Raw genomic sequence first — 22,963 nt, 5'->3', positions numbered from 1 at the left:
ACTCTTTAATGCCAGCTTGGTTTTTGCTTTAGAACTTTGGAACTCTTTGCCCACATGTGTGTGGTGGTGGTGGTTGTTGCATGCCCTGATGCACCCTGGTGGTGGTGTGTGTGTTTGTGTGTACTGGCTTTCTCTATTGTACCTTTTCCGTTGGAACTCGAGGATCTTCTCTGGTGCATTCTCACCCTCATGAAGGGGAGCAAAGGTTCCCACCATTGTCTGCCTGCTCTCTTATCCTGAGACGAGTCGCCTGCTCTGCTCTGTGTGTGTGTGTGTGTCCTGTTATGCTGCAGAGCACCACAGATGGGGCTAGGTGACATGATGGACTCCCCCCCCCACACACATACGTTTTAGGAAGCAGGGTGGGAACTGCTTGGGAAAGGTGGTCTTGGGGTGGACGCAGCTTTCTTCCTCTCTGGTTAGATTGGCTGCCTCTCTCCTGTTTAGCAGTCGGCTGGGCTCAGGCTTGCTGTCTGTTGCCTCTGTCTGTCCGTCAAAGAGCGGTTTGTTGGACAGAGGCGAAAGCAAAGCCCATGGCAGTTTGGCCCATCCTGTTCCTTGAGACACACAGCCCTCTGCCTCTGCAGGATCAGTGGGAAAGCATCTGTTCAGCAGGCAGACGGTCCCGGGTTCAATCCCTGGCAGCATCTCCAAGCAGGGCTTAGAGGGCATTAGACCCTTGAACCTGAAATCCTGGAGAGCCACTGCCAGTCAGTGTGGAACAGACTGAGCTAGATGGGCCAAGGGTCTGACTCAGTATCAGGCAACTCCTATATGTTCCAGTGCTGCTCCTCTTTTGCTGAAGGCTGTGATGTTTCATAGTTTTTGGAGTTATCTGCCCAACTCCCAAAGATTCCCCATTCAGTTTTGCAAAGATGCATGGTGGTTGCCGGTTTTTAAACCGCTTTCTCCCCCGCTTTGTCTTCCCCTTTCTTTTGGGCAGAAATCCGACCCACCAAGAAGCCAGCTCCAGACCGTGCGGCAGAAAGACTCCCTCATGCCTAGACCCCGGGAGCATTATGGATTTGACTAAGATGGGTCTGATACAGCTCCAGAACCCCAGCCATGCCACGGGGCTCCTGCAGAAAGCAAACCAGATGCGCCTGGCAGGGACCTTGTGTGACGTGGTGATCCTGGTGGACAGCCAAGAGTTCCACGCCCACCGGACTGTGTTGGCTTGCACTAGCAAGATGTTTGAAATCCTGTTCCACCGCAACAGCCAGCATTACACCTTGGACTTCCTCTCGCCAAAGACCTTCCAGCAGATCCTGGAGTACGCCTACACGGCCACCTTGCAGGCCAAAGTAGAAGACCTGGATGACCTCCTCTATGCGGCTGAAATCCTCGAGATCGAGTACCTGGAGGAGCAGTGCCTGAAGATCCTGGAGACCATCCAGGCATCGGAAGACAACGATGCCGAAGTCAACATGGCCGACGGCAGCACTGAAGAGGAGGAAGACCGGAAGTCCAAATACATCAAGAACATCCTCATCTCTAAGCATTCCAGTGAAGAAAGCGGCTACTCCAGCCTGGCCAGCCAGAGCCTCACGGGGACAATGGTGGAACAGAGCCCCTCTGTGTCCACCTCCTTTGGACTCTCTGCCATGAGCCCCACCAAGACTGCCGTCGATAGCCTGATGAGCATTGGACAGTCGTTGCTGCAAGGTGCCCTGCAGCAGAGCGCCCCCGAGGACCCGCTCTCGGCCAGCAGCCGCCACCCGAGCGCCCCTGAGGTGAAGACGGAAGCCATGCAGGTGGAGGAGGCCTCCAGCCACGAGAGCCCCCGGGCGGCCGACCTGAGCACTTCTCTTGGGGACAAAGCGGATGACAAGGGCAAGCAAGGCCCCGGCACCCCGACCCGCAGCAGCGTCATCACAAGTGCCCGGGAGCTTCATTACACCCGGGATGATAACACAGAGCAGCCTTCCGAAGGGGTCCAAGGAGCACCAGTTGGACCCGAGCTGCTGGTTTCTCACGGCGAGAAGCCGATGGGCATCTATTCTATGATTCCCAACCACAAAAGTGACTCCATGCTCAGCCTCCCCTCCTCCATGGCACCTGCGCTGCACGTGCAGCCGGCTCTTGCGGTGTCCATGGACTTCAGCGCCTACGGGGGGCTCCTTCCCCAAGGCTTCATCCAGAGAGAACTGTTCAGCAAGCTCGGGGAACTGGCTGTGGGTATAAAAACCGAAAACCGAGCCATGGGTGAACAGTGCAGCGTCTGTGGGGTAGAACTGCCGGACAACGAAGCCGTTGAACAACACAGGTACGGCCTTTCTGGTTGTCTTGTGGCCTGGCGTCCCCAACTTCTCTCGTTTCAGAGACAGGCCTAGCTTTTGTTTCCCTTTTTGTCGTGTGTGTTCTCTGTCTCTCCACTCCTTCCGTACTTTGAAGGGACTTTCTCCCTCGCCTGATAGTTCTTAGCAGGTACAACTGGATTGCCTTTTAATGGGCTTGTTGATGTCCAGCAAGAAAAGTTGGGTGCAGGTTGTAGAACTGTGCAGAACTCAGGGGCTCGTGTTCTAGGTCGTCCGAAGCCCCAGTGGCAAAAGCACAGGTGGGCTCCAGACAGATGCCAGCAGCAGAGTAACATGGAGCAAGAGGCCTGTGAGAAATTCAGGGCCTTTGCTAGTGGGTACCCAAGGTGGCACTTGGAGACAGGTCGCAAAACAAACTCCTTACATTTGGATTGGTCCTCTTTGTTCTTAGAAAGCAGGTGTCCTTTTGCACCTTGCCACCCTGGTGACATTTTAAAAGCTGCATCGGGAGAGAGTCTGTGGCGGTTTGGCAGTAGATGAGGCTCTGGTTGGGGATGGGGTCATCCTAGCTGTGCTTGCAGAAGAAGGCCCCAGCTTCAGTCCCTGACATCGCCAGGCAGGACTGGGAAATCCGCTTCTCCGTCAGAATCCCTGGAGTGTGGACCGTATTCGGGCAGATGGAGCAATGGTCAGACTTGGAGTAAGGCAGTTTCATAAGTATAATGTGATGTTGTCTGTTTGCTGAGAAGAAATATTGTCTGCTTGCTGCTGGGAGAGAAATTACTCTGGTCAAAGATGTTTTGTAGCCAGTTTCTCATCTCATCCCACTTTAGGAAGAGCGTTTTGGAGAAGGTTATGATTTGGTCTCTGATTTCTTTTCTTTCTTATTCGCTGCTTTCTGACTGGTACATCCTTGACGTGTTTGTGCAGTTATTGTTTTTGGCCGTGGGCTATACATATAGTTTAATATACTTTTTTTGTCTTTTGGACCTGTTGATCTTACTCTTTCTTTAAAAGAGGGCTAAAAATGCTCACTATTTACTTGGGCCATCATAGTAGATTTAAACAGATTTGCTTTTAATACGTCAAGTGCCCTATTAAGTATATTGGTGATATTTGTGGGGGCCCCATAACTAAGATCTTCTCTAAGTATCTGGAGAATGTGGGTGTGTATTTTCACTTGAACTGTGTTGCCTACATATGCTTATTTTTTTTTTTTAAGGCATTTTGGCAGCGTGAACCCACTTTTGACAGCCCATAGTTCCTTTTACAATTCTGGGCTGGAAAATCTCCATATCTGGGTTGCAGCAAATTGATTCAGCTGTGCTAGTTTTCATGAATCAGTGTTTCCGATCCTAGAACATAATTGATCTTTTGTATTTCTTGAGCAAATTTCTGGTTACACCTTTGGAAACAAACTCTGACATCCTCCTAGAAAATCTCTGTTGCTTTGAGGAGTCGTCTTTTCTGTTGTTGTGGATGGCTGCTTTGGGGCCAGGGCTTTCAGTGGAGGCAAGCCTTGCAAATTGATTTGTGGGTCAAAAAAGTCTTACGTTGCCACTGCTGACCTCCGTCGGTAACGGCAGAAAACCGAAACTTGCACCTCCAAGAGCGTCAGTTTAGCCTTGTGTAAACATTTGCATTCGATATATAGAGTTACGCCAGAAATATGTTTATCTAATACTCTGTAAACATATTACGAAGCGGCCCGCAAATACAGTTTGAAGCAACAATGCCAGAGATGCTCAGAAAGGTTTTAATGAACCTGCACATTTAATTACTGTAGTTCAAATGTACACAGGTGGCTCTGTTACATGCTTTTCCACTGTAGATTTCGACCAGTGCATGTCTGGGTATTCAGTCTTCTGCCGGAAGTCTTTTGTTGCTTCTAGAAACCTGCCGGTTATACATAAAAATGTAGATATTGATTGTAGCCAATGAGAAATTTCTTCTCTGCCCCATCAATGGCCAGTTAATTTTATCTAATGTTTCCACCCAATCTGTAATCCCAGTGAGACCCCACCAAAACGAGAGGCAAAATCAGGTTGTCTGTGCAGTTGACCATTCAAGTAGAGACCCCAGGCATTAACAGAGCAATACACTGATAAAAGCAACAAAAATTAGAACACTAAACATGCATACTGAGATGGAGCAGTCCAAGGCGACCACAAGAGGCCCAGGCTGAAAACCATCACTAAAGGCCTTTAGAAAGGAAAAAAGAGTCAAGCCTTGCCTTGGTTCCTGAAGGAATGTATTATGGGGCCAGGCAAGCCTCCCTAGGAAAGGAATTCCAAAGTCTGGGGCCACCACTGCAGAGGTCCTGCTCTTACCGGATGCCTGAGCAGTGTGTGGGGGGAGCTAGTTTCAGACCGCTGCTCTGCAAACATGCAGTATTAATTGTTCCCACTGATTCCTGAGGAATTGAAGCACTCTGACCACATGCAAGATTGTTGCCTGAGAGTTCATGATCCACAGAAAAGACCGTGGCACACGATATCCATGCCATTTGGATTGGCTAACTCAGGTCCCCTGTAAAAAAAATATAATAGGGGTGTATTTCTGGGGCAGTGGGTCAGTTGTCACTGGTTAAGTAGTGAGTTACTGTATTGTGGATTCTCGGATGGTTGGAAGGCGGTCTCGTGTTCAGCTTTCGCAAGCAGTAAACAAGGCAGTGAATCTGTTTTTTGACTTGGTCACTTCACACTGTAAGTGAAAGGGGGTCTTGTATGATAGAATGCACTTCCATCGCAGTGATAACAGGCATGAAAATCTTTGCACATCAAAAGCCTAGCATTTCGTCGTTAAGAATACTTATATACTGCTTTTTAACAAAAATGTTTTCAAAGCAGTTACATTTTGCACGATACAAAGAAATGCAGAGATGGTTCCCTGTTCCAGAGGGGCTCAAACTCTAAAAAGAAACAGAAGAGAGATGCCAACAAGGACCCCCAGAAGGCATGCTATGCTGGGGTTGGATGGGGGCTCTCCCCCTGCTAAAGATAAGTGAATCACCATTTTGGCTGAAAAGGAGTCTTAGTCTATCCATTTTTTCCTGACATGCTAGGTTTCATGTGCAAAGGTGTTTTTTAAAAAACTCTTTTTTTTAACTGAAGAAACCCTGCTCTAAAAGAAAATGGCTCTTTTTGGCTTTGTGTTCTGTGCTCTTTTGCACATGATCGAAGCAACAACTGTAGCTGTCTGAATTATTTATTTGTGATGCTCTTAACGCATTCTGGTTTGCTTTTTCAAGAAAGCCAATGTTGGGATTAGATGGGAAGCATATGGATACAGCCATTTAATAAATGGCGTGGTTTCAAAACCAGTGGGTACTATCCAGCAAAGGTTAATCACAGCCTTGGTCCGCTGAAGACAACAGGATGAGCTGTAGTGCTGGCAAACTTAATTCTCTTAAATTTCAGTGGGACTTTGGTGCAATTAACCTTTTGCTGAATTTTGCCTACTGTAATTAAACCAGGGTGGAGTACAGATAGATTTTGAACCAGGGTTAGCTTGAGTCAGTAAATGCCCAGCTACAGCTGAAATTCCTATACTCCAGGTATAATTCATTAACCCCCAAACTATTCCTACTGGAGTTAAACCTGTCTAGAGACCAGGCTGTCTGATCTGAAAGACTTCCCAATGAGTTTACAGCATTTCCAACATTTGCCATAACAATGTAGGTTACAGGGGATGTTAGAAACCTGGCAAATGTTGATATTTGCTGGTTATTCTTGCCATTCTAAGAGGCCACTAAGAAATGACGGGAGGCTTATTGGTAAATGTTGCCAACTGCCTTTTGTCAAATCATATTTCTGCCTCATTTATAGAAAATGTTGTTAAACAAAGAATGTTTGGTTAATGTGTGTGTGTGTTTTTTTTTTTAAATCTGAAATGGTCCTGACATTTGCGGGTACATCTCAGAAACGACTCAGTGACTTCAGTGAATGACTTGCTTTCGACCAGCTTCCATAATTTACTGGTAACTATTGCCTTTAATCAAGCCGTGAGAGAGCTCCAGAATAAAGAAGAACTCCGTTGGAAAAATTATGAGGATTCAGTTCACTACCTTGAGTTACAACATTTTGGAAGAAAAGTTGTAGATAAATACATCTTTTGATCTTGGCCAGGAATGCTTGATGGTTTCTCACATTTACACTGACTACCTAGAATTAAATGAAGAACTACTGGTAAATGTCAGCATTATGTTAAGTATCAGAACTTTGGTTAAAGTATTGTTAATAATAATATGCATGAACCTGTTTTCAAGGTTCTGATGGGTTTTTTTACCTGTTGGGCAAATCTCTAAGTCAGCGGTTCTGAAACTTGGACCTGCAGATGTTTCTGGCCTAGAACTTCCATTCATCCTCCTCATCTACAAAGGCCATTTTGGCTGGGTTTGATGAGAGCTGTAGGCCAACATCATCTGGGGACCCAAGGTAGAGAAGCCCTGCTCCAAGACCCAAAGAAATGCGGTTGATTTAGCTTGCAATAGAAGTTCACAGTTGACTGTTTGGAGTTGTCCTTGGTGCCATACAAATACTGTGCTGACCCATGATACGCCTTTGTTTAAGAAGAGCTGTGAATTCTGACCTTACCAAAGGCAAATGTACTCTTTACACTAATATAGGTGTAAACTTCTCAGCCAGGCTGCCCTTTTAAATAATGTTGAAACTGCTGAAAATCCATTTCTCTCTCTCTCTCGCTCTCTCTCATTAAAATTGAGCTTATGATTTTGACTAATTGAGCATGTATTGAGTTCGTAACTGTACATTATTTTCTTTAATAAAAGGTTTCCTTTGAGGTTCAGGGAAGTTCAAACTTAATCTAATGTTGGTATTGATTGTAGCTTCTAATTGCAGGGCAAAACCCCCCATAGTTCAAACACTGTTAAATGCAGCAATATTAATGATGGTGTTATGCACTTTCTAAGAAGCAGGGAGCATGATCCTGCCAGAGTCAAGCACCTTTTAAAGTCCCGTTGGTTTTAGAGGGGGAGATCGTTAAGCATGTACAAAGCTCTCCCATTGAAATAAATGGTGCTTAGTTGGCTGGATGACACCCACCAAAGCAGGGTTGCTGCTTTGACCAGTTTGTCTCTGCTGAGCTTCTTTGGTTTGTTATGAATTTTATATACCACTTTTCAACAAAAATGTTCTCAAAGTGGTTTGCATAGCGAAATGGAAGAGAAAACGGCATATGAATGCCACTTTAGGTGTGTTAACCTACATTTCAAACCTTGCATGATATCTACATTGCATCAGCTTGTGCTTTTCATAGCATAGCTATAGCAGTGATTTCCTCTTGTAATACTGTTCTAACCATGCAGCGGTTTATGTTTTGCTGAATGCCCTGCAACCTGAACTCCTAGATATCTCTTCTCTCCCCCACCCCCCACCCCGAAACGTCTTGACAATGATTACTTCCAGAGTCCGTAGGCTAGTGGAGCGGTCTCTTGTTTCTTGCTGATGGGCCTTATTAGTGGCACCTGGCATCGTAACCCGTTAATAGAAAGCAGCGTTCTCCCACTACGCAGGTCACTGACAAGTAGCTCTGTCAGCCAGGGCTTGCCATGCAAGGAAGTTCTGATTAGCTTTATGGCCAAGAGAACTCGCCCCGTTCAGGAAATGAAGGCTGCCGTGAAGGTCCACTGCTCTGACCCCGATCGTGTAACCTGTGAGCACCAACAAGACCTCTCCTCAGGAAGTGGGGCGGCCCTTTCGAGTTCCTCTGGTTCTTGTCATTGGGGAGAAGAGGGACCACATTGTGGAGTGTTACAGCCTTGAACCTTTTGATTTATCCTGTGAGGGTCTTAACTGTTACCATGCCTGGAATGTCGGCTGGAGGTGGGAAGAGCATTGAGAAATGTAGACCGCTTCTTCGGACAAATCTCTTTGTCCAGTTTAGATTTTGTCCAAATCTCTTTGTCCTGACTGAGGAGCGAAACTTAGCATTAATTCCGTTAGCATTTTCCCTCGTGTTCTTTCTGTAGCCTTTCTGAAGGATTGCTTGTCTTGTCTAGGGGTGTGGTTTTTTCATTTGCAAAATTGTCAGTTTCTTATGTATCTCCTTAAAAAAAAACTATGCATATTTATTATTATTAAAAAATCATAAATTACACATTTCAGAGTTATTCTCCAAAGATAAAATTTGACCTCTTGGATTAGGTTAAGTATCTGCAAGCATCACTGGGCTAAGTATTTCGTAACACTGGGGCAGTTGCTGGAAAGGCCCTGCTCTTAATGCTGCCAATGGACACATTTTTCAGAGGAAGATTCTGAAATGGGAATTTGTTGTTGATGTTGTAACAGGAGGCTCTGTATGGTTTGCAGATGAGGTTGTTGGTCAGCAAGGAAAGGGTTATTTCTTTTTTCCTAGTTTAAAAATTAGCTAGCCAATTGTAAACAATTTTAGAACTGAGAGTTCTTAATAGAGGTGACACCATTGTTCATGGAATGGAGATCCTTGAGCAGTTATCATGGTTCCCAAATGTGTTTACTCCAGTTCTACCATATTACTAATACATGTAGAACTTGGAAGTCCACAAAACTGAGATTTTAGCATCCGTGCTAAAGACTGGAACCACTTGCAAGGAGAGGAGAGCTGGTCTTGTGGTAGCAAGCATGACTTGTCCCCTAAGCTAAGCAGGGTCCACCCTGGTTGCATATGGAAGGGAGACTTGATGTGTGAGCACTGCAAGATATTCCCCTCAGGAGATGGAGCCGTTCTGGGAAGAGCAGAAGAAGGTTCCAAGTTCCCTCCCTGGCAGCATCTCCAAGATAGGGCTGAGAGAGAGAGATTCCTGCCTGCAACGTTGGAGAAGCCGCTGCCAGTCTGTGTAGACAATACTGAGCTAGATGGACCTATGGTCTGACTCAGTATATGGCAGCTTCCTATGTTCCTATATTCCTATGTTCCTAGTCCTCAGTCCTGATATTTGAATTTCCTGTGTGTGTGATGTGTGGAAATGCTCTCACAACATGTGATATAAAAGAGAAACAGATTGATTAGAATATGCACTTTTTACTTACTGGAAAAAGTAGGCACCCTATGTTTTTTGTCATTTTAAATATTTTGAGTACTGACCCACTAACACATTTATGAAATCATGTTGAGAGTGAGGTTGGGGTTGCCTGATCCCGGACTTGGTTCATTTCAATCTGTGCAGCTGTTTACAAAACCAAAGCCCTGGCTGAATGCAAGATGGATGAATTGGTTGTATGCATTGGCCATCACAAGCCTAAATAATTGTCCTGTGGTCAATGGAGACCTCATTGTGCATTCGTTTGTGCTCTTGATGGCAGATCGTTAGAATGGGCTGCTGACCATGTGCTTAATTGTGTTCTGATTCGGAGTGTGGAAGAGACTGACTGAAATGAGAAATAGTTGGGCAGACTGAAACAAAATCTGATGTTTCAGTTATGCTCTCTGCCATCTCGTTTTGGTGTCTGCTCCCTTCTATTCTTGTCCTCTCTGCCCAAATCTAGCTTAACTTATAACACATGTTGATGACTCTCTCTTACTAGGAAGTAAATCCTTTTTGGAGTCAAATACCACAAAGATATATTGCGGGTTTAGGAGAAAAGTGGGGCAGAAAGAGCGAAGAACCTGGAAATAGCTGTGCAAAGGTTTTTCCCCTGCTTGCCCAGAGATGCCACAGCAAAGCCTGCAAGAGTCAGAGTGACGCCAAACTTCTAAGAAGTGTGAGCAATCCTTTTCTTGCATGCGTGTAACAGGTTTGTTTTCGGGTGCTAGGCGTGCGAACGGTAGCCTCTGCTTCCCTTGCATCTAGCAAGATGAGCGGCATTCTCCTTTTCATTCATAATTAGCAACTGTTTCACCCACCCTGACAGTTTCAAGGAATGACTTCTAAAAATGAGTAATTACTGAATATTTCCCATCAGTCAAACACGGGGGCCACAGCACCACCAGTTGCCAAAGTGAAATATATATATATATATATTTCTGTTTGCAGTTAATTTTAGTGGCAGGCCGATCATGTTAACTGGCTGTAATTGCTTCCAGATATGGCCAAGGTTTTTGTGTGTTGGGATGAAGGGTCTGGTAAGTGCTCACTTCCTGTGTAAATTAGCTTGTTCCATTCATACTGGCCAGACCTGGACTGTGTCATTCTGGCGGCGATTTCTCTCTCCTGCCCCAGTGTTAAGCAGCTAAATGTGTTTGTATCACTTCAGTTCTTCCCTGAGCATTTGGCTGACTTGTGTGTAGCAAGCAAAGTGTCACCACAGGAGCAAGTTTTTTGTCCTGACTTCTGAGGTTGGATTTTGTCCAATGGCAAATCCCCCACGACCAGTGCCGATGTCACAGAGGCTCTTCCCAGTATTTGGAATTGCACCACTAACTTGGAAACAATGTGTGCATTCCCTATAGGGCAGTTGTTCTCAAACCTGGGCCCCCAGATGTTGTTGGATTACAACACCCATGCAGCTGGGGGTGATAGGAGTTGAAGTCCAACATCATCTGGGGACCAAGGTTTGAGAACAACTGCCCTATAGGGAAGTATAGGCTGACATCAACTACTATGAGCCTTGCAAGCTCAATGGAGCCTCCAGATACAGTAAACCAGAGGCCGCTGCTGGGAACAGAAGATGTGGGAGAGCTGTTGGTTCCTTGCCTTGCTTGTGAGCTTCTTGGAGACATCATTTTACCTCCTCTGGAGGCAGAGTTCTAGGCTAGATGGTCTGATCCAGCAGGGCTTTATGCTACTTGACTTGGAAGAGAATGCATTTTAAACTGGATGGTTCTTCAAAGAGAACTTGGCTGGCTAATCATATGAGTTTTGATGTATTTGATTAAATCTGCATAAATTTGCATGCAAGTTAAAAAAAGGCAGTTCTGGAGAAAACAAACATATTTTCTCGATTTACAGCTGGGCTAAAATAAATAAATAAATCCACTTTTTGCGTTGGGTTTTTGGGACAACTTTCAGTTGGCAGTAAAGCCTCCCAGCAAACTTGTGGTAAAACCTGCTGTGTGGAGAACTCCTAGTGAGAAGTCGCAGGAAGAAAAGCAAGGAGCAACAGGCCTTGGCACACGACTGCCTTTTATTGTTGCAGCCTGAAAGATGAAACGGTGTAGGAGCTCCATCCCCAGCTGCTGCTCCCCAAAATATATGAGCTCCTCTAACACTCTGCCACCACGCGGAACTCCGCCAAGCCCCATTGTCAAGCACTGTTTTCAATCCTGGTCAAAAATGGTTTGAAATGGGCCTCCCCACCCACACACCTCGGGACGGTTGTGTCCAGGAATTCTTCTCTCCAGTGATTGTGGCAACCCCAGGTCACATCAGGGTATTAAATTTTTAAAAGATTGTCTGCTAGATTAATTTTTTTTAGATTGATATAACTGGCAGTTATGTAGTCATTAGATTGCACTTCAAGTTCTTTTTTAAAATAACGTTTTATTCAATTTTTTACAACATAAGATACATTAGATTGCACTTCAAGTTCAATCAATTAAAACAACAACAACAACAACAACCAACAACTTGTGAAGCATGTTTACCTGGAGATGTCCCATTGAATTAAATAGGACTTTCTCCCAGGGTAAGTGTGTATAGGATTGTAGTTTTGAGCTGTCGGATAGAAGCAAAGCTGCAGACAATATTGGGTACCTCTTTCATTCCGCAACAAATCTGACTGTTTGAGAAGCGTGTTTCAAAGAGGACACTTCTGTACAGAAGTAACTTGCCTTTAAGTTTCAGTGGAGTCCATTTGTCTTTCAGGACTTTCTGGCAACTCTTTGATACAGCTAAATTCAACCTTACTTAAGCCCGATTCAGACATTATGCTGTATGAGTGTACAGATGTCTGTACACTTGTACATGTGTTTGTGTGAATGACTGTACCTGTGTTCATTTAAAAAGTGAACCAGGATACAGGCCCTTCAAATGCATGGTACAGATAGGGAGTGTATTTCTGTAACTGTGTTCAACAGAACATCTGAATGACTGTATCTTTGTATAGACCTGTACCTGTGTACAATATACACATGTTGTATGAATGTGTGACTGCCTCTGTAGGTGTGTGAACTGGTATGTTGTACTGGGGAGAGCATTAGTCTTGGACTGGCGAGACCCAAATCTCCACCCATCCGTGAAGCTCACTGGATGAGCTCAGTGCACCATCTCTCAACCTGTCCTACCTTCTAGGGCAGTTGTGAGGATAACATGAGATTTCCCAGCATGCATTTCCCTCAACTTTTGTAGGAAGGGTGCAGTGGTCCCTCTAATTTTTTTTAATCTCTGTGCAGAATGAGTTTTGTTCTGGGAGGCAGGATCAAGGCAGTGTGTGCGCATCATGTGCATTCAGAGTGGGGCCTTCCTGATTCAGCCTGAGCAGGATCTAAATTGAACTGAGTGGACATCCAAAAACCTGTGAGCATGCACATGCCTTAGAGCGAACAGTGGAAGGATGGACTGCACATGGTAACTCATAAGCAGCAACCTGCACAATAACTTGCTGGTTTCCCTAGTAGAATAATATTACCTCTGTAGAGGTAAGTAGTAGAATAATATGACCTCTGATAGCTTACAAGTCTGGCTTCTAGCTGTCTCCAACTGATACCTTATGTCAGTAGTATGTATGTTTGTTATACCAACATCCATGAACAGCAAGCCTGACAGACTTGCACAGGAAATGGTTGTACAATATGCCGACAACCAGCTTTGCCATCGAAGGGCACGAGCCATCCATAAATGAGCACTTTTACATTCTGTTGGCTTGAGTGGCAGAATCAGGCACTGGATGAGCTTTCTCCCATTGAAGAGTGTTTAACTGTGACTGGATTTTACCCTGATGATGAAATATCCTCTTTCTTTCTTTTCGTTTGTTTTTGAACACTTTCTTGCTTTGTATATAATTGGAGTTGCAATGCTTGGCTTTCATCCGACAGCGCTGATGGGGAGAGGAGAGATGGCTGTTCCTGGACCGTGTTGGTACAAAAGCTTTTCCGTTTTTATCTGCGTATATATCCATTTTACTGATAACCTTGTGGTCTGCTTAGCTATGTATGAGAAGCTGATTGCCTGTTTAAAATGCCAGGTTGTGCCAATATACGAAGGCAAACTGTTGAGTGGGAAATGATTTCAGATAAACAGGGAAGATCTGAGGAGTGACGGGCAGATGAAAACTGGGTACCCGGTGCAAGCGGTGAGGGTTACGATGTGCTGAATCGTTGGCAAACGTGTGTGTCTGCCTCCTCCCAAGCGGGGTGTTTTTGTTTGGGAGAAAAAATTGCTTATGGCATTTATATATTGCCTTTCAATAAGTTTAATTTCAATAAACTTAGCCTCAAGGTGGCTCCTGCAAAGCAACACATGGCAGTGAGCAAGAAAACAAATATTGATAAAACCATCAAAAGCAAGAATCCACATATCAAAAACGGCAGCAAACAGATCTTAATTCGAAAGCAACATCCCGAAAATACATATTTTGAGGGTGAGGTGGAGGAGGAGGAGGATAGATTTGGAATGCTATAGAATGAAGTTGGGCTCGCTCAGCCAAAGTGAACTTTCCTCAGATTTGGGAAGGGGGAAGAAAGTCTGTGGGGCAAGTTTTGGGGGGAGGGGGGTAAACCTTTCAAAAGGTTTGGTGGCTTCTTTTCTTTCCATTGGTGATGATTAGCAGTACTTTTTCATCTTTAGCAGACTTCCTCTTTGCTGCTAGTTGGCAACTGCCACGATTTTTTCCCATAATGCCCCAGACCCAGCATTGGTCCAGGGCATTATGGGGGAGAAACATGGCAGCTACCCATTAACCAAGGGAGCTTGGTTAATGCCACTACAGGCGGCAGCAAAAAAATTCTCAAAAGTGGACAAAATGACCAGAACTGCCAACCGCCCGTGCCACGTTGCCAATGGTAAGAAAAGAAACCCTCTTAAACCTTTTGAAAAGTTTGCTCCTGCTTGCAAAGTTGTGCAAAAGGGGTATATGTGTGCGTGTGCGGGTGGGGGGGATTGGGATCAGCTCTAGAGTAAAATGCATTTACCTGTCTACTAATATGCATTCTTGCAGCCTTTATTTGTTTCGGGAATTGGGAGCTTTGACGTGTAATCATTTGAGAACTGGATCCTCCTACATTTCACAGTATGTTTTGGTGTCCAAAAGTTAATTTGACTCAGTGGGAAAATCTCTTGATTTATTTTTAAGTAGTCCTGTCCCTCTTTTAGTATACAGCCACAAAACCTCCCTGCACCCCACAGTTGATTTCCATGACCCGTCTTGTGAGACCCGAGTGGTGAAGCTGTTCCAACTGAGGGCTCCTCCAGCCTGGCTTTGCTGTCCAATATTTACAGAACTTTGTCAGCTATGTAAAGAGCTCTCTGGTATCTCCTTGAAGAGTTTATTGTACCGGGAAGCAAACGAGAAACAATGCAAAGTCCACTCTTTTGATTGTAGTTCTGGTCGGAAGAAAGACAGAGGCTACTGTTCGTGTGTGTGACATTTTATGAGCTGCATTTCTGAACTCTGGACCTTGCAGGGAGAAGCTGACCAACTCCTTCCAACTTGATGTGCGAGCACTGTAAGATCTTCCCCTCAGGGGATGGAGCTGCTCTGGGAAGAGCATCTAGGTTCCAAGTTCCCTCCCTGGCAGCATCTCCAAGATAGGGCTGAGAGAGATTCCTGCCTGCAACCTTGGAGAAGCTGCTGCCAGTCTGTGCAGACAATCCTGAGCTAGATGGACTGAGGGTCTGACTCAGTATATGGCAGCTTCCTATGTCCCAGCCCAATAGTTCTAGCTCAGTATTGTCTACACTGATTAGCAGCAGCTCTCCAAAGTTTTGGGCAGGAGATTCTCCCAGCCTTGTCTGGAGATGCTGCCAGCGTGTGAACCTGGGACCTCCTGCATGCAGAACAGGCGCACTACCTCTGAATAGGCATGTGCACGAACCGAGGTTCATTCACCGGTCCGCGTTTGAACCAGCAGTGCATGAGCAGAGTCTGAATTCAGTCTGGTGGTGCATGTGCAGAGGCCAGGTGTGTGCTGGCGCTGCGTGTGAGCTGCTGGGGGGAGCACTGGTGCAGCAGGAAGCTGCGCAGAGCATCTTTCACGCAGGTAAAAACCTGCTTACTCACTTCTAATGGTTCTGCTTCCCACCCCGCCCCGGTTCATGGTTGGGCCAAACTGCTCACCGCCTGCCCCTGCAATCGGTTCATGGTTGGGCCAAACTGGCACAAACCGGTTGGGCGAACATGCCTATCTCCGTGCTATGCCCCCAGCCTGTACTTCATGAGCAACAATTTTGAGAAGTTTGAGTATGTTTCTGGCCACAAAATGGTAGCTAGCATGAAACTGCATTTGCATACAAACTGCCACTGTTGGATCAAACAAAAGATCCATCTATTCCAGTGTTCTTCCTCCACCATTGGCCAATGAAATCAAACAGAAATGGTGTACTCTGCTCTTATTGGAGTTTTGCCCATGAGCAGTGGTCAGCTCTTCTGCATGAAGGAGTCTTCCCATTCTCTTATTGCCATTTCCTGCCTCTTCATAATCTGCAGACATTTCATTAATGCTGGGATTCCCAAGTTTGGGTCCCCATGTGTTGTTGGACTGCAACTCCCATCATCTCATTGTGAATGACTGAAGATGATCCTCCAAGAACCTCTGGAGACTCACCATCGGACACCCCGGCCATAAGGTATCGCATTCCACTTTTAGAACAATGGATGCTGTTTTCCTTTCTGTTGAATAGATGTCTCTCCTTGTGCAGATAAAAAGATCAGCTATGAGAACTGGAAGGTCTACACCCAGACAAATCCATCTAATGTATGTATGCCTCTTAAGCCAGAGCAGGGCAATGGTGCTATGGATATCTTCAGAGCTGTACTACTTGTTGGCCTTTAATTAAAAACAAAAACAAAAAAAACCCAGGTCTGTCATGAAGGATTTCCCACCCAGAAAGCTGAGAACCTGTTTTCTGCAGGGCTGTAGGAGGTATGAGTCGAGATCTCCTGGTCATCCTACATTCTTTCAAGGCAATGTATGAATTGGTGTACTTGTCAAATGAGATTGCATTGCATCATCTTTTCCCTTGTGAGATGGGGCTGACCTTTTTATTCCAGCAAGAAGGTTGCCATGTCACGTTGGTGTGAGTGGCCGCTGGTCCCTGTACTTTTCTGCCTCCCTCTTCACAAATTATTTATAGTAAATTGTAGAAGGGAGGAGTGTTGAGGAAGAAGCATGATTCACACTTCTGGTAACCATTGATGATATAAATACAAGGAAAGTGATTTAGTATGTGTGGTTTTCTCTTTTCTTTTTAAACGTGACTTTTCTTAAGGACAGGTGCTGCTAATTTGGGAGCGTGAAAGTTGAAACTTGTGAAACGGCAGATATTGAGGGAGGAGAACTGATTTAACTCCTGTGCTTGTTGCTGCTTAAAAATAATGCACTCTCCTCTTGAAGTGCACATGATCAAGAAAGGTTGAAGATTTCAGGAGAGCAGAGTGGACTGGCACTGCTCCTTGCTCAAGGGCCGGGTTCTTGGCCATATTGTATGAGGGCTCCTGGACTTATTTATTGGACCCACACAAGCAGGGGCTGCGCGTGAAGACCTCCAGGTCCCTCACATCTCCTACCTTCTACAATCCTACCTTCTACAATGGCCTTTAATTGGGTGAGACCTCCTGGCAGGGCTGAACTGGGTTTCTTTCTATGTGCTTGAACTGGAACTCTTTTCTGTTTTGGTACTTGCCCTGTGAGACGGTTCCAGTGAAACACCCAACGGTGATGAAGTCATCTGGAATGCCACCATCTGACAAAGTGTGGCTTGCCAGTGACCACTGAACCGGGATGAGAGACCACAGTTTAAGGTGATTTGGAAGCCACCTTTGGACAGCCTGTGGTCTAGCACTACAGAAGAGCCAGCCACGAATGGTTTGAGATATTGCACTGGCCTCGGAGGCCACTCTCTGAGATCGCATCTGAGGATTCCCAGGGATGATAGAAGTGGTGCGAGCCAGGGTTTGCTTGTCCATCTGGAACACGAAGAAAGACCTGAAGCCTGAATGGCAGCCGGCACAAAGCATGCTTTGCATTATTCTGAGCCAGCCCTTGTTTGTCGTCAGTTGCTGGTTCTTGTTTGCAGCAGAAAGGCCTTGTGCCCAACCAGGAGGTCTTTGTGTTCCGTTGGGCCCTTGTCATAATCCTCCGCACCCTCTCGCTCACCTGTGGTCTCCGTGGCTTAGCATAACATTGCTGAAGAGTTGAGAACTGCCAAGTCTGCCTTGCGATCAAAGATCACGGTGTACTAACCACACTGGCCACATCCCACTTCCCACAAACAGGAGTTTGCTCCACTGAAGCTCTCTCGCTCCAAAGAAGGTGATGGCACACACCACTGGCGATCCTATCTCTCTCCCCGGCTTTCTCTTTCATGAATTGCTCCGATTCGGGTTGACTGTTGGGGAGTTGTGAGAGTGTGGGGCTGGCTGCCCAGGGTACCGGAGCCTTATCTGTCCCTGGGTGGATGGTCTTGTGATCTTATCACACCCTGTGCACAAACTGACATGGTGTAGAAGAGATAAGGCTCCGAGAGGCATGTGGGCTGGTGCTGTCACTTTGCCTCTCCTTCTCCCCAGGCTGCTCTTGAAGCTCTAACCTCAAGGCAAGAGCGTGCCTTTGCTGCACTGGTGCTGCAGACGTCTTGGCCAGCCTTCTTACCACAGGCCCCTTCAGGCCCTGCTCCTCTGCAGCTTGATCTAGAAAGCAAGATAGACCATGCTTGCCCAGCATATCAAGGGCAGACATTGATTGCTGAAGAAAACCACGTGGAGGACGAGTGTGTAGGGCTAGAGAGGGGTGCTTGTGGGCTTGTGGGGGAATGCCCAGGGGCTCCCTTGGATTAACATAGGCTGTAATCACTCGGGAGGGTCTCCTGCACAGGGATCTGGTTGTTCATTGTAGCTGGCTTGCGGAGGAGAACTTCCAGGTCGATTTCGCCCTCTTGGTTGCCCTCTCCTGCCCCCCTCTGCTGTCCTAATTGCTTCATGATAGAGCTGAATTTCAGGGGTGCAGATCCTGCCCTAAGCATTTGAGGAGATCCCCCCCCCTCATTTTACTGAATCCTCCCAGCCAAGCCTACTATGGCAACCCATTAACACCCCCCTCAAGTGTACTTCCTCCCCACCTCCAAAGGCTTAAGTAGGCGTTTCTTCTCAAGCAGTCCCTCTGTCTGCACCCTGCTGACCTCGGGAACCGTGGACCCCCCTGCCTGCTTCTCTTCCGCTGCGTTTGGTGAAGGTGTGTGTGAGACGGCCACTCATCCCAATGAGGCTCCTCAGAGCAACGGGCCATCGGGTCCCACGCCGTGCCACCCAGCCTCCTGCCCTTGATGCAACCGCTCCTGATGCCTTAGAGGAAGTGGCTAACATCTCGAAGAACTTGGAGTTCCTCTCCCTTTGCAGGTGGGCCAGCCCAGCCGCCTCCCCGCCACCCCCAATGAGTCAAGTTCAGGTTTCCGTCGTAATGGAGCTGATGAATCGGCGGCTCCTTCTGTACCTCTCGTCTCTCTCTTCTTGCTCGAGGGAGAGTTTGGAAACGGGGCTTTCTGATTTAAAGGATTCTCAGCCCGTTGCTTGTATTGATTTTTAGCTTATCTGACCCTTTAGCTAGAGGCTGCTCTTCTCTCAAAGTGTCTAACCAGATGTAACTTAAAGCAACAGAGAAATGTATATCATCCTTTTCTCCGCATTAATTAGGGCCTGCAAATGCATTATTTAGAGGGGTAAAAGCCACAGCAGCCTCCCCTGGAGATAATTTAGAGACGGGCTGCTACGTGCTTCTTGGAGTGCAGGTATTGCGTGGCTGGGCTGAGGGCGCGTGCCGCGGCGCAGAGGGGAGAGGCACGGCGTGGACAGTGCGCCCCATGGCAAGCCGGCAAGGCAGCCAGTTTGGAAAGCCCCCGGGATTTGGCCCCGGGGAGAGCCACTCTCCCTCACCCCCCGCCCAGCTTCTGCGCCTCCTCCCTCTCCCTCTCTCTGGAATGCATCATCTTTTTCTTTTTTGAAAGCACCATCTTTCACGAGGACGCTTAATCCCTAAAAATGGAAGGTTTCACGGCCCAGACAGAGCAGTGCGCCATAGCTGCTGCCCTGGATTTCGGGACCGTTTCTCCCAGTCGCCTGGAGACTGACCCCATCATGACTTGGAACCATTCCCCACAGGCATGTACCTCGTGTGCTGCACACTAGACTTGGCAAACATCCTTTCCCAAGTCTCATGTGCTCACACTTAAGTGTCAGCCTTGCATATGTGAATGGACTAGTGCAGATCATCCTGCCTTGGAGAGCAAATGTTCCCGTCCCTTATGGAAGGAGCTGTTCGGGGGGGGTGGGGGTCGGGTCCCTGTCCTGGGTGCCCAGAACTCCCACCCCTCCCTGCCACAGTGGCAAAAGGCATTGTCTGGCTCGGTGTGTTGCATGATGTGCTCTCGCACACAGCAGGCTGCTCTCTGGCATCCTGCACCACTTAGCCTCCGGTGTGGTGCTCAGGAATGCTGTCGGATGCTTCTCTTCCGGCCTGGAAAAGGCATCCTACTTGAGGATGGGGCTCTTCCCCACGCGGGTGAAGCTCTCCAAGGAGCCGGCTCTGTTACATGCGAGGATGCTGGATGTGAGGGGTCGGGGCCGGGAGTCACAAGGCTGGTCAGCAAAGCCCCTTCTGTGTACAGTAGCCCCTTTCATTGGCCCCGGGAAAGAGGCGTCCCCAGAGGCCATCTTGAAAGGCTACTGTGTCTGTTCAGTCAGGCCTACCCAGGGCTGGAGAGGACGGGGCACAAAGGTTGGGGCGGGGAGAAGCGGAGGGAGAGCCAACCGACACACATTGCTGGAGACTAAAAAGGGGCTTTATTGTAAGTCACAGCCGGGCTTGGTGGGGAAAAGGGACAGTGGTGTGGGACTCTTGCAAAGCTGCAGGTCAGTGTAGGTGTTGTGAGTTGCCTCTGTCTGTAAATTGATGGTCCCGAGCTGCAGGCAGAGGTGGCAAGGTGCAGGTTTGCCGCCGCCATGAAATGCATGGCCGTGCCAGTGCTTGACTGGGAAAGATTCTCCTAGCTAATGGCAAATGCCTCTCGTTCAGGTTGGAAAAATAGACGTCTCGGGGGTGTGTGTGAGAGAGAGCAAGTCAAAGGCTGCCTTCTAGAGCACTCGCAGGGCTTCAGGTGCTAAGAGAGAGCCAGTATGGTGATGTGGTTAGGGTGTCAGACTCGAGAGGCCCAGATTCAAATCCTGCTCAGCCATAAAACTGCCTGGGTGACCCTCTCGGGCTCTTCCCCCCAACCCCATCACAGTGCTGTGTGGATGACCTGAGGAGAAGAGGGGCCTGGAATCTCTCTCTTCTAGGGCAGTATCGACATTTGTAAACGCTCCTTGCGGCAGGAGGAAGGGCAGAGTTTCCACTCTTGAACGTGACGCAGGAAGCGCGAATCACTCCTGTACTCTGAAATACAGCCGCAGAGAGGGAAGGAAAGAAAGCCGTGAATGAAAAGCACACCAGCTTTCCCTGCTGGGGGCAGCCACATCTGTCCAGTTGTGTACACACACACACACGTGCACACACAACTTGTATCCCTGCTCACATCCAAGACGTCTGTGGGGAAACTGTATACATGGCACATATCTGGAAGGACGGAGCAAATTTCACAACTTAGAGGAAGCTGCTTCCTAAGGAGAGAAGAGGGAGAGAAGCGGCATGTGCCGCTCAGTGGGAAAGTGCCCGAATCTTATGGCAGTAAATTTAACTTTATAATTAAAATTTCCACCTGTTGTGCTGGGGTAAGGCAGCAGAGGGTGTGTGTGTGTGTGTGTGTGTGTGTGTGTGTGTGTGTGTGTGTGTGAGTGTGTGTGTAAATCTGCCAAGCCGGGGTTCTCGACCTTGGGTCCCCAGATGTTTTTGTACTGCAACTCCTCATCTCCAGCCACAAGGCAAACAGTGGAAGTAGCACTCTGGAGCACTCTGGAGGTTTTAAGTCATTCTGCAGCTGCTCTGTCGGGCAGCCCTGTTGGGGCGTGCTCCACTCTTGCTGTGCAGAAGCCCTGGCAGACCCCGAACACCGATGTTATGCTGCCCAAAATGTCACTCAATATCTACATTCAGTGTGGGTCCAGGGATAATACTTGAGGATCCAGTGGGCGGGGTCTTAAGGTACAAAAAGGTTAAGAACGCATGCCGTTGTATCTTTTTCTGTCTGATGGCAACCCTAGCACAACGCCTGGGCTCTCAGTTGCTAGCACATTTAGTTTTCCTTCCATTGCAACTTCTGGTGAAAAATGTGACCGAAGAGCTCTGCTGGATCCAACCCAAACATCCATATAGTCCAGTTTCCTGCTTCCAACAGTGGCTGGCCAGATTCTTCCAGGAAATTTACTAGCAAGGCATTAAGGTACACTGTGCTTGAACACGGAGGCTCTATTCAGTTACCCAGGTAGTCCTTGTTTGAGGAGGAGATGGTCGAGGCAAAGGAAGAGAAGGGTGAAAGGATCTTCCTTCAGCATGAAGTTTATTCCCACCACCACCACCACCCCAGCGGTCTGTAGCTTTTCACCCTGAGATCAGGGAGCCTTTAAGGATGAACCAGCTGACCAGCTGTGCTATCCAGGCATGCGTTCTGGCAGCCCAGTGTGTTTTCCATGCAGGCTGGATAGGATTACTGAGTGCACGTGTGAGCCCGTGGAACTCGGCGTGGGGAATAATTTTCACTTAACAAATTATAGTCCTTCTGAGAGCAGCTTTGAAATCTATTTAACTTTTCAGCATCCCGTACCCTGTTAAGTGTTGAAGCGCAATTCGCGCTGATAGGTTACCTTTTTCATTCCCCCGTAGGCTATAATTAGTGTCCCTTACATGGAATTGGCTTAGAATTGGATTTAAAGGAGATAAGAATCAAATTACCAGTATTTATCTTGTAAATTCCGAAAGATCTACTTAAGATGCTGTATAAAAAAGGGATTTAAGGAAGGGGGGGTGGAGTTTATGCTATGAAAATCTAAACTCTTAATGGCTTCAAACATCTAAAGAATACTCTAAAATTGCACTGTTATTACTCTCTAAAGAACATAGAATAGCCATCACGTCTTGGCCCTACGTGCTTTCTGTCTCTGTCAGTGGCTTCTTCCTGAAGAAATTCCAGATCTCCAGTTCGGAAGCTCGTACTGTTGGCTTGCTGCCCTCCCCCAAATTTTTTTGGGGTGGGGGGTTTGACTTGTTTAGTCCACGTGAAGAAAAGGCATCCAGACTAATTCTATGCATTTCTCTATCTAGGCATTTATACCCACCTTTTGCTCCCAAGAAGGGCTCCCAGGGCAGTGCAGAGTGGAAATCTATTGCAGAAACCATAATACATTATCAGCAATCTCACAAGCAATCCACAGATGACCCAATGCAGCACACAAATACCACCCAACAGGAGGAAGAAAATGTGTGTCATCCCATATTAAAAGCTTGGTGGAATTGTAGCCTTTTCTCCAGATGTTGAACAGCTAGCATTGAAGGTGCCAGATAGGGATGTGCGAGCTGGCTCAAGGTGGAGCAGGTTTGCTGTTGAACTAGGCCTGTTCAATGGCTCGACCTCAAGCCAAACAGGGCCCAGTTCAGTTCAGCTCAACTTCTAGCCGAACCTCCTGGGCCGGCTCGGGGGTTCTAAACGTTTAAACAAAAATTAATTTTTTAAATTCACCGCCGGGTCT

General features: G+C 47.1%; 1 protein-coding gene across 9 annotated transcripts in view; it reads left to right on the top strand.

The window, feature by feature from the left end:
* ZBTB16 (zinc finger and BTB domain containing 16) overlaps positions 1-22,963 on the top strand; it is a 237,845-nt gene that overhangs the window by 67,956 nt on the left and 146,926 nt on the right. For all 9 annotated transcript variants that reach the window (XM_053269734.1, XM_053269733.1, XM_053269729.1 and 6 more), the window contains one exon: positions 944-2,266. In XM_053269734.1, coding sequence (XP_053125709.1) covers positions 944-2,266 — 1,323 coding nt within the window. The remainder of the gene's footprint in view (positions 1-943; positions 2,267-22,963) is intronic.

The sequence above is a fragment of the Hemicordylus capensis genome, chromosome 8 (assembly GCF_027244095.1).
Source record: "Hemicordylus capensis ecotype Gifberg chromosome 8, rHemCap1.1.pri, whole genome shotgun sequence".
NCBI lineage: Eukaryota > Metazoa > Chordata > Lepidosauria > Squamata > Cordylidae > Hemicordylus > Hemicordylus capensis.
The sequence above is the reverse complement of the archived record's forward strand: the minus strand, read 5'-3'. Positions and strand labels throughout refer to the sequence as shown.